Raw genomic sequence first — 12,292 nt, 5'->3', positions numbered from 1 at the left:
GTAAGAATAAAATTAATAGGAGAGATAGGAGGACTCGGTTTGTCATTGAGGCTTTTCTCCTTGTCTTTTTTATCCCAAGAGGTTACCCTAACCCCCTCCCCATCTTGTGAGCCCCTGGTACCATGTGACACTGTGCCCATAGACACTGGAGGATTTGGGCTTTATTACATCTGTTGGGTCTTGATTCACTCTGCCATTTCCTGTGCTGACAGGTAAGACAAACAATTACATATAATCCTACATAGAAACTGAGGAAAAGGAAAGCATCCTAAAGAAAAGGAATTCAGTTTATCATTGCTTAATAAATAAGGAATTATCAACTGACTCTGGAGAATAATCCTAATTATGTGAATTATGAATCAGAAGAAGATCTAATGTAGAACAGTTTTAGCCGCAGACCCTAAAGCTTAAGCAAGGAGTCTAATATACTTTCTTCAATTCCAATAGATTATTACATTTTGTAACTTTCTCCAACATACTTAATTATTTTCATCAAATTAAATAATATACCATGAGGTACGGAGGTAAAAATTCTTACAGCTTAAGTATTGAAAGTTTCTTCTAAGCAAAGATCACTCATGAATACAAGTGAAGTATTTTAGGAAAATATAGTAAGTGCCCTGCTGCACCAGACCACTGGCCCATCGGCAGCATGTTGTTTCTGACACAAACACCTAGAAGTATATTATGGTGGTCATGGATGTTCTTTGAGGTGTTATCCTCAGAAAGGACAATAATCAAGAGGCCATCATAAAACCACCCCAGCGTCCCTTAAGAAGAAATAAGCAATAAAAAGTAAATCAATTTAAACTCTGAAAACTACTGTTGCTATTTCCTTGCATTGATGAGGTCTGTGATTCTCCTACCCATTTTGAAAATTTGTTCTTTTATTCAAAAATACTTATTGAGTGACTTCAATGTGTCAGACATGTGCTGGGCACCAGAGACATTGCAGTAAACAAGATGTGTAAAGTCCCTGCCCTCATGGAGCTTACTTGCTAGTGGGAGAAATCAATAAAAGGAAGCACATAAATAAGTAGTGTAATTTCATGGAGTGTGCGCACTGTGAAGAGTGATAGAATGTTGGGTGTGAGAGGGTCAAGGATGGCCTCTCTGAGGTGACATGTGATCTGAGATTTGAATGAGAAGAAGCCCACAATTCAGAGAGGGGTTAAGAGGGGCCCCAGGTACAGAGGACAACTAATACACAGGCCCCAAGGCTGTATTATTTGGGAACTGAAAGATGGTCGAAAGGAGCAAGGGAGGAGTATGGCATAGAACAGAATTGGAGAGGTCGACAGGGCCCCGATCCTTCAGGGCTTCACATGCGAGGATGAAGAATTTGAATTTTGTTCCAAATGCAGTGGGAAAGCATTGGAGGGTTTTAATCTGGGAAGTGATGCCATTCATTCATTCATCCTTTCACTTAACAAATATGTATTGACCATTTACTCCATACCAGGTATTGCTCCATCACTGCTGGGGATACAGTGGTGAAACATAACAAGGTTCCTGCATGCATGGAGTTTGCATTCTAATTGAGAAGACTTACATACAAATAAATAATAATGTAATATCAGGTCATTATAATGGTTACGAAGAAAAATAAAGCAAGACAGAATGTAAGAGGGTGATGGGGTGGCCATGAGAAAATGCATTTCCCGGCTGATGGTTTTCAGCAGAGACCTGAATGGGGTGAGAGAGCAAGCCATATAGACACCTGAGGAAGAGATGCCAGGCTGAGGAGACAGCCAGTGCAGAGGCCTGGAGCTGGGAATGTCTTGTGTGTTCCAGGAGCAGCTAGAAGGTCAGTGTGGCTGCAGTGGGGAGAAGGAAGGGAAGAGCTGCAGCATCAGATTTGTGTTTTCAAAAGATCCTTCTGGAAGATGAGTGGAGAATGAGCCGGGAGCAAAGGGGAGGCCGGAATGGCATCATTGTTCATGGTTGTTCACTGGCATCTGCGACTTGGTAGACTGGCCCATGTTCACCTTCCATTTTATCAATCTGAATTATATCATCATAATTATCATCATCAGCAAACACATCTCCCCATGTGGGGTGGTTCTAACCTTCTCAGTTTCTATATTCTATTTAATTATTTTCAATGACTGTTTCTAGCTTTGCTGTGTCAGTCCTGACACATAACTAGTGTCTTAGCTAGAGGCCCATAAGTTTTTAACAAGGGTAGGAAAACCTCTCTTTTGTTCTAAATTTTCTCCTGATTCCTCCTAGCACTTTGTTAAACTTTTACTTCACTTTAAGAATGGAGAGCAATGTCTACACTATATACTGAATCCCCTTTCACTCATAATAAAGATGATTTTTTTTTAAGGTAGTACTTTTGCTTACCCAGGATGAAACTTATCAGGCCCTTTCCTCCCACCCCACAGCTGTCTGATACCATCCTTGCTCTTGAGTAAATAAAGCAACATCCTTGAGCCTTCTTTTCTGAATGCTCTAACAGAGTGGTTTTCAGCTAGAGGTAGGGTTGCCCGATAAAAATACCAATATTTCATGGGACATACTTATACTAAAAAAATTCATTGTTTATCAGAGATTCCTATTTAACTGGGTATCCTGTATTTTTATTTGCTAAATCTGCCATCCCTAACTGGAGGTGATCTTTAGAATCACCCTTAGAGTTACAAAATGCAGATGCCTGGGCCCCATTCAGACTTACTTCTACTAAGTCAAAATTTCTGGGGGCAGTTTTGAGCCATACACCTAATTAAGAACCACTGTTCTAAAGCTCTGAGGTAGTCCTCACATGAGCTCTGCTTGTTGCGTACCTCCTGTGTGCCAGGCATTGCACTAGGTGCTGGGGATATGATAGTGAACAAACACCTTGGCTGCCCTTTGCCCTCATGATGCTTTCAGTCTGGGGTCAGGGAGAGTGGGGGAGGGTGAAGAGACAGATGTTAATGAAATCATTACATAGACATACAGAGCCACCCAGGGGCACCCAGCTGTGCAGAATGAGTGGGCACCACCCTGTCTCCTGAATGATGCAGCCTCAGGCCGGTTTGCACAGGAGGCAGGCTACCCTGCAGGGTCGCCTGTGGTCCTCTTAGCCCAAGAGCCTGCCTGCCTGCTTCGTGGTCTCCTAGGAATGTTGTACAAGTAGGAGTTTGGTCAGTCCTAGCAGTTTGTATGGTTAGACAGAGGCTGCCAGCGTGAGAAATTGGAAGGATGTGTGCTATGGAAAGGGATGAAATATCCAGGATGAGAATTTTCTTCCCCTGGCCCATCAAAACAGCTCACTGTTCTGACTTCCATGTTTCTGGGTATGGAATTCCTATTCATTCTACTCACCCAGGCTCACTGTTTCTGAGTGATCCTTGACCCCCCCCCCATTTCTTTCTCACTCACCACATGAAGCAGACCCCAAGTCTATGCTTTCTCTCTCTTCAGTGTCTCTTGAATTATCCTTTCTTTTCCATCCCTATGACCACTACAACTCATTAGGTTGTCATAATTCCTCCCCTTGACTATTTCAGTATCCTCTTAATGGGTCATCCACCTTTTATTCTTTCTTTCCTAAGTTCATCCTAACCCTTCTAGGACCCACCAGTGCCTTCCTGATAGAATATTGACTTTTAAACTAGCTTCCAGGCCTTTCTATGATCAGGGGTCTGCTTAACTTTCCAGTCATACGTGGTCTTTTGTGACTGGCTTATTTCACTTAGCATACTGTTTTCAGGGTTCAGCCATGTTGTAGCATGTATCAGTATTTCATTCCTTTTTTATGGCCAAATAATATTCCAGTGTATGGGTATACCCCATTTTACTTATCCATTCATTAATTAATGGACATTGGGTTGTTTTGCTTTTTTGACAGTTATGGATAATGCTGTTATGAACACTGTGTACAAGTTTTTGTATGGACATAGGTTTTCAATTCTCTACTTATGAGTGGAATTTCTGGATCATATGGTAACTCTAAATAGTTGAACTGCCAGACTATTTTCCAAAGCAGCTATACCATTTTTTATTCCCACCAACAGTGGATGAGAGTTTCTATTTCTCCACATCCTTTCCACCACTTGTTACTCTCTGACTTTGTTATTCTAGCAATCCTAGTGAGTGTGAAGTAGTAACTCACTGTGGTTTTGATTTGCACTTCTCTGGTGAATTATGATGTTGAGCATATTTTCATATGCTTTTTTGTCACGTGTAAATATTCTTTGGAGAAATGTCTATTCAAGCCCTTTGCCTACTTTTTAACTGGATTATTTGTCTTTTTATAACTGAGTTGTAATAATTTTTAACATATTCTAGATACAAGTCTCTTATAAGATATATGATTTGTAAAATTTTCTCCCATTCTGTGGATTGTCCTTCTACATTCTTGATGTTGTCCTCTAAAGCACAAAAGTGTTTAATTTGGATGAATTCCAAGTTGTATATTTTTATTTTGTCGTTTATGTTTTTGGTGTCATGTCTAAGAAACCACTGTCTAATCCAGGGTCATGAAGATTCATTTCTGTGTTTTCTTCTGGAGTTTCTGGTTTTAGCTCGTATATTTAGGTTGGATCCATGTGGAATTAATTCTTACATATGACCTGAGGTAGGGGTCCAGCTTCATTCTTTTGTACGTGGTTATGCAGCTCACTTTTCCTCTTCATCTCATTCTCCAAAATATAATTTGCCCTATCTGAGACCCCACCCCCTTTTTGAACAGATGTAGCATGATATAGTGAGAAACACATGGAACATAAAGACTTGAGTTCAAATTTAAGCCAAGTCATTTCTAGCCACATGGCTATATCATTCAGGGTCCTGTGAGGAAACAAAGTGACACACTCAAAGGTTGTAACTGAAGAGGGTTTAAAGAGGTATCTATTTACAAATGTGTAAAGACAGTTAAGAGAACAAACAAAAGATGGTAAAGCACTCAAGGACTGGCAATATTAGGGATCTGTTAGCACCCCTGGACCCAAAGGAGGAAGGGGAGGGAACAGCGTTCCCAAAGCCTGCCAAGACTTGGAGCTTCAGAAGCAGCAAGAGGTATAAATACCCTAACATTTCTCTCCACCCCGTCCTCCTATGATTCCTCTTGGCTGAAAACAACCAGAAACTAGAGGGGAAGGAATTCCAGGTAATGCCTTCTATGTAGGTCAGCCTCTCAGAACAGAGAACAGGACAGAGAAAGATGGGAATAAATCCAAGGGGGCAAAGATAGAAAAACCAGTACAGTGACCTTGGACAAGTCACTTAACCTACTGCCACTAGACTCGAAGCCCCATATGTGAAGTGCCTCTATCCCAGCAGATGCTCAACAAGTGGAGCTGTGACGATGTAGCTACTGATAGTGCTCTGGAAGTACAGGCTGTTCCTCCATTCACACTAGCCTCTACTCCCTATCTTCTTCCTCCTCCGTCTGGCCTACCATTGAGAATTAATGTAGCTTTTATACTTTTATGCTGCTTGTAATCATATCAAAGAACTATGTGCACAACTTATTAAGGAACTAACTTCTATAAAAATAGAGTTTGGGATCATGCAGTAAATCTTTTTACACATAAATTGTGTGCAAGATAATGAGGTTGTTGTTGTTTTAGTTATTAAGAAAAACAGCAACATAGATCATGTCACTTCTCTGCTCAAAACCCTCCAATGGCTTCTCATTTCTCTCAAAATAAAAGCCTGATGAGATCCTACATGATGACCCCCCTTCCCTGAATGCATTTGACCTCTTTTCCTATTATTCTCCCCCTTATTCACTTTGCCCCAGACATAGCTGCCTCCTTGTGATATCTATAAATCATTGCAGCTCCCACCTCCAGGCCTTTGTACTGTCTGTTCCCTCTGCTTGGCATGCTTTTCCTCTGGATATCTTCATGAATCACTCGCTCACCTTCTCAAGTGTTGAATATCGGTTTCCTTCTCAATAAGGCCTATCCTGACTATCCTATTTAAAATTGCAAACTTATCCCCACCCTGTCACAGCCCTCCTGATCCCGTTACCCTACTCTACTTTTTTTTTCCATAGCACTTAACATCTTCTAACATACTATATACTTTAATTATTTATTACATGTATTGTTTGTGTATTGTGTTCTCCTCCCACTAGAATATAAGCAGAGATTTTGTTTCCTGTTTCATTCACTAATACATCCCAAGTGCCTATAAGAGTGATGACACATAGTAGGTTCTCAGTAAATAACAGATGAATGAATGATACATGGACAAAGGATAAAATCAATTCAGCTTTATAGAGAATTAAATCTAAAATTAAATTAAATTTAATTAAATTAAAGAATTAAATCTAAAATTAAATCTAAAATTAAATCTAAATCTAAAATGTTTTATCCATTGGGGTTCTCCCACAGTCCTAAATTGACAGATTACTTAGCCATAGATAGTCTACCTCTTACCCTTCCTATATCCCTCCCAGTGACCTCAAAGCTTTGGAGGAATGACAAGTGGTTCTTGCTTACAAAAGGGCCAGAAATCACTGTCTAGAATATTCTGAAATAAGGCCCTGCTGCATGGGCAAGGGGAAAACCAAGCTCCTGAAAATTGTTGTCATGGCTATCCCAGGTAATTTCAACTAACATAGAAATATCAGTAAGATTGCTGGTGAGGTTTGGGGGCCATCTGGATAAACATCAGACAGGAGGCAGGCACTCACCCAGTGGACAGGGGTTGACTCTTGGGTTTTGTTCTTCCCAAGAGGAGGTGAAGAGATGAAAAAGAATGACAGTGGGCTCCACCATTAGAAGCCCTGTGGAGTTGTGCAGTATGGTAATCTGCACAGCCTGCTTGGTGGAATTGGCAAAAACTATCTATTATATTGCTCCACTTTGTTACACTTTTCACTAAAAAAAGAGTAGAAGTATTGATTCTTATGGGAAATGTAAAGCTTAGGAGTCAAGTTGTATACAAGGATCCAAATTAGCTTTCTTTGTCTTATTGAAGTAGGGAATATGAACAGAAACAGACAAGGAATAATGGATGATTTCAGATTTGTTGACATTGGTGGGCCAAATTAGAGAGTCATATACATTGCATTATCTAATGAAATCTGTGAAACTGGAAAACTTCCCTCAGAGAATGGATTAGAAATCAAAACCATGACTTCTAGAATCTTTCCCACATTGGAACAGAAAAACCAACGAGGTGCTAACGCTAAGAAATTGCTGGGTCATTTTTAAAAATAGCTAGATTAAGACAGATAGGTATATCAAACACTGATTAATTGGGCCATAACAGTAATTAGCCTTTTAGTTCAGGTGGCCTGTCTTTCCAGCATAGCCCTGGAAACAGACTATTTTTGTGCTAATGAGATATGTATTTTTTAAGCAACGAGAAAATACCTCCCCTAATGGAATTTTGTTTGATTTCTTCTTTTTCTGTCCATCTGTCTGTCCTTGTGTGTGCCTCTTTCTTCGCTCTGTGGGACGACAGAACCATCTGCTGCAGAATCCCAGGGGAAATGCAGCATCTCCGAGGATGAGCTGATCACTGCCATTAAGGAAGCAAAGGGGTTGTCCTTCGAAACAACGGAGAGTCCACGGCCAGCGGGCCAGGTGGCCGACAGGCCGGAGGCCAAGGCCAGGTCTGGGCTGCCCACCATCCCTAGCCCCCTGGACCACGAGGCCAGCAGCGCGGAGTCGGGGGACTCGGAGATCGAGTTGGTGTCCGAGGACCCGCTGGCTGCCGAGGACGCTCTGCCCTCGGGCTACGTGACCTTTGGTCATGTGGGCGGCCCGCCGCCGTCGCCGGCCTCTCCATCCATCCAGTACAGCATCCTGAGGGAGGAACGCGAGGCTGAGCTGGACAGCGAGCTCATCATCGAGTCGTGTGACGCCTCCTCCGCCTCGGAGGAGAGTCCCAAACGGGAGCAGGACTCGCCGCCGATGAAGCCGGGCGCCCTGGACGCCATCCGGGAGGAGCCGGGCGCCCGGGCCGAGGAGCGCGCCCACAGCCGGCGCGGCCTGGCGGAGCCAGGGCCCTTCCTCAAATTCCCTTCGGCCGCCCCCCAAGTCTGCTCCGAGCTGCCCTCTGGAGACGGAGCCCCTGCGCCCGAGGGGCCCGCAGTGCCGCGGACACCTGTGGAAGCAGCGAGTTACGACCAAAGCTCCGAGGCCACAAAGGGCCCTGCGCCTCGGGGTCCAGACGTCGCGCCCCCTCTGCTGTTTCTCAATAAGCAACAAGGTAAAGTGACAGCTTTCTTGATTAAATTAGGTTGTCTGCTTACTGTTCTCCCCTGGGTGCTCTGAGATATTCAGCAGAGGGAGGTGGTTCTGCCTTAGCCCAATAGTCACGTCCTAGCTGGTCAAACAATTGACCGGAGAACAATTACGAGGGGGGTGGGGAGGAGATGAGAGGATTCAGATTCGCAGCTGGGGCTTCCATGGAAGAAACACGTGCTCCGAGCTGCGCTGGGCTGGCTGAACCAGAGCATCTCCAATAATGAGCGGTTTTGTGTACATTCCAAGATCTCCTGAATGGAGTGAATGTGTCCCTCCTTTCGTTCCAGGGCTGGGTTTCCTCTCTTGGGAAGGGATGGGGTTTTGTTATTGTCCAGTCTCATTTCCAATTTCCCACCCCCTCAGTGATGGGGCGTGGCTACAGTCCCTCTAGGTGCTGGAACCCACCATTAGCACTTCCATTTGGCCAAACTTGTTTCTTAAATGGGCCAAGAGCATCTCAGTGCCATCCTTTCTCTTACCAAAAAACAAACAAAACAACAACAACAACGACGACAAAACCAGCAAGGAATTTGGGCCTTGATAAGGTTTTTGTGTCCCAGCTAACCAGGAAAGACAGTGACCGAAATTAGTCCCAGGGTTTCTCCTGTGCCTAAGCAAGGCCTAAGGTGACTAATTAATTTTAGTCACTTTTAACTTAGAATGATTTTAATCTGGCCATTATATTTTTCCTATGAGAAATCTTGAGTTGAATGAAGTCTTCAAATGCAGAAAAAATGGAAGTCATTATTTTGTCTTCCAGGCACTCTTCCCCCCAAGTCATCCCCCACACCGGATTGCAGTTGTATAATGGAATTCAGGAAAGGAATGAAAGAGTCAGGTGAATAAATTAGGCCCTGCACAGTCTAGTTAATGGGCTACATTGAAGATAGACAATCTCTCCCCAGATGCTGGGTAGAAGAACATCCAGGTGGAACTTGAAAACAAACCCTAAAAGCACAACTCTGTTCAAGGTCCCCTCTCACCCATCTCCTCTGCTTTCTGTTTTTTTAGAAGTATTTTGCCTTTTGGAGATAAATGATTCTGAGAGTACACCCTCCTTCCTGTTTATATGCTAGCTTCAATGATGTTAGTAGCAATTAAAGTGCCTCATATAAAAATAGAGGACAAAAACTTTCTCATTATAGATTGGAAGCTGGCTTCTAAATTCTTTAAAATTAGCACATTGGAAAGGGGGAAACTGGAGGAATGTAATAAAAAGATAACCCTGCTGCATGGTTGCCGGAGGCCTAGACATGTGGCATCATGTTGGGGCTGATATAATTGATTCCTGATTTCCCAAATAACTTATCCCTGAGAGTTTAAAGTGTATTTAGTGTGTGCAACAGGGAGGCTATTCTATGACAAACTTAACAGTAGGAATGTGTATTTGTTGGGTGAATATTAGAACTAATTTGGATTCTTTTGCTACCACTCTGACTGTGGTGGGAAGGGGCCCTGCAGCTTTCAGGGAGCTTTGGGAAACAGCATTAGCCTGAACAACCTGCAGTTCCCTGTGGTCCTGAAGCAGGAGAGCTTGAGTCATTCGGAGTATAGTTTCATATCACCATACTATAACACGCATGTGTTTCCATTTTATCCCCTAACTAGTGTCCCCATAGTGAAATAGTCACCATGTGCACAGTGCTGCTCAAATATATTTATCCTCAAAAGTAAGTAAATCTGAAGGCTAATAAAGAGAAAATGGTATTGTGCAGGCCCATTTCCCTCATTAGTATACTTGAGAGACAAGTATGACAGCTGGAACTGACCGAGTGACCAGACATCCGATGAAGAGCTAAGGTGATGGAATACTACAGCTGTCAATGCAAAGGCTTCAGAGAGTATTTTATGGCTGATTCTGGTGTCATTCTAATCTCTGTGCAAGTTGCCTCATATGGCTTGGACCCTCTGCTGCCAAGTTAGACGTTAGAAAGGAGAAAGTGGCAGTCTTTTCAAACAATTAAGGCATGGCAGGGTGAATAGCCTCTGCTATCCTCTGCACTGAGGGATCCTTTGAAATCCAGTCTCCCACAGAAACTCAGCACTCAGCCTCATTATCTATGAAGAGTCTAAAAGGCCCTGGGGCAGCCAAGCACTGAAGGTTCTGGGCAGATGACTCAGTGCTGCCAGCAGGTTATTGGAGCCCTGAGTTCTTCTGGTCTCCCTGCTCCATCTCAGCATGTGGGAGGATCAGTGCTGACCAGCCAGCGCCAGGCTATTCTTAATCACTGTCAGTGGACAGTAGGATTGTGCTCAAGTCAAGTGTGACTCCCCTCAGCAGTGAGGTCAGGTCAGCTTCTGTGGTTTCCTGAAGCCTCCGGCAGTATAAATGCATTCAGGTTCATGCATTCACAAGTATGCTCATCTCCCTGGCTTTGGAGTTATTCTGCTGATGCTGGGCCAAGTTTTAGAAAGGTCCAGAAATATTTAGAATAAGGTTTGGCAAATATCTGACGGCATCATAGCACATACTGTCAAGGAACATCAGGCTTTACTGGTGTGCACATGCCCTAACAAGGTCTATTTTTGGACCTTTCTTACCTTTTGGAGACCTCTGCTGCTGTTTCACTGAAGGCAAGATGTGGTTCATCATATTCCAGTTTCCATTCTCTGTGCACCCCCTGAGCTCCTGCTACCCTGTCATTCTGCTTCCTCATAGCCTCTAGGATGGCCTGTCATGAACATGATAGGATAGATAAGTTTTCATTGTTGCAAGGTTAACCCTGTTAGGAACATCTAAGTGAAAGCCAATTAAAAATTCTAAATAAAACACTAATACCCAGTGTGACTCATCAGGATGGGTGTGTGGTATTTCCAGACCTATTTTATCGCAGAATCTTTTATTAGAATGTGCTGTAGTGTTCATCTTCTAGGGCGTATTCTTTGGGAAATAGTGGTTTCTGGGTACTCACCTCCATTCCCTGCATTCTGATTACTTTTCCTTGCAATTCAAAAGCATAGTGTCAGACCAGCCATGTGGATATCATATGGGAGCCTGTTAGAAATGTCAGGGTCCTTCCCCGACCTACCTACTGAACTGGAATCTGCATTTTACCAAGGTCCCCTAGTGATTCCTATTCACATTGAAGCTTGAGAAGCAATGTTTTAGACCATGGCAGTCAGCTTTCACATTCCAACCTGAAACTGTTCTGATGAAGGTCACCAATGATAACCTTCTTACCCCCCAAAAGACCTCTTTTCGGTCTCATCTTTTTTGTTCTCCCTGGTACTTTAATGTCATACTGCTGAACAGTCCTTAAAACAGTGAGAAAATAATGTATGTTCAAAATAATAATTTAAATTGTAAGAAATGGTGCAAAATAAAAAGTTAACGTTCCCCTACTCCAACCTCACATTCCTAAGTCTCAGAGATAACCACAGGCTTCTGTTTTGTTGTTGTTGTCCTTCTTGTTGTTCTTGTTCCTTTCAGAAATTTTCTTTATGTATCACAATTTTTTATTGCACAAGTGATATCATGTTGGACAGACTATTGCAACTTATTTCTTTTAGCAGTAAAATCAAGGATAATACCGGCTCACATGGAGACTCTTCTCTTCTTCTCAAAACTTTCCCCCCTTATCTCCGTGATGTTTCTCCTTCCTGGTTATCCCCTCAGTCTCTGACCTCTTTCCCAATCTCTTTTGCTACCTTCCTTCCAATTCCTCTGTCTGGCCCCGAGTTCTTTCCCTGTCTTCCTTTGTCCCTCGTTTCCTTGCTCTCATCCACACAGGTTTTCAGCCACTGCCTCATGTGTAGCACCTCCCAGATCTCTGACTTTTGCACTGCTGTAACACAGATAACATAAATTTCACCCAAGGTTATGCCAGCCTCACCCAAGCAAGACCTTACCCATTCATTCATTCATCCTTCCTTTGATTCAACCAATATGGCGTACTGCCTGCCTGACACTAGCAATATAGTAATGACCAAAGCAGACATGAATCCACCCCTTGCAGGGCTTACATTTGGGTGGGTGGGGGGGCTGACGTTAAATAGGAAATCAACAGAGTGACGTGTTCTCTTGAGCGAGTACCTGGTGATAGTGGAACTTAGATCAGAAGGTCAGAGAAGGAGGAAACTGAGGAATCGGCTGT

General features: G+C 43.1%; 1 protein-coding gene across 2 annotated transcripts in view; it reads left to right on the top strand.

The window, feature by feature from the left end:
- The window catches only part of RTN1 (reticulon 1), a 236,775-nt gene that overhangs the window by 109,950 nt on the left and 114,533 nt on the right, over positions 1 to 12,292 (top strand). For both annotated transcript variants that reach the window (XM_061182626.1, XM_061182627.1), the window contains exon 3: positions 7,411 to 8,160. In XM_061182626.1, the coding sequence (XP_061038609.1) occupies positions 7,411 to 8,160 (750 nt within the window). The remainder of the gene's footprint in view (positions 1 to 7,410; positions 8,161 to 12,292) is intronic.

The sequence above is a fragment of the Eubalaena glacialis genome, chromosome 2, assembly GCF_028564815.1.
Source record: "Eubalaena glacialis isolate mEubGla1 chromosome 2, mEubGla1.1.hap2.+ XY, whole genome shotgun sequence".
NCBI lineage: Eukaryota > Metazoa > Chordata > Mammalia > Artiodactyla > Balaenidae > Eubalaena > Eubalaena glacialis.
The sequence above is the reverse complement of the archived record's forward strand: the minus strand, read 5'-3'. Positions and strand labels throughout refer to the sequence as shown.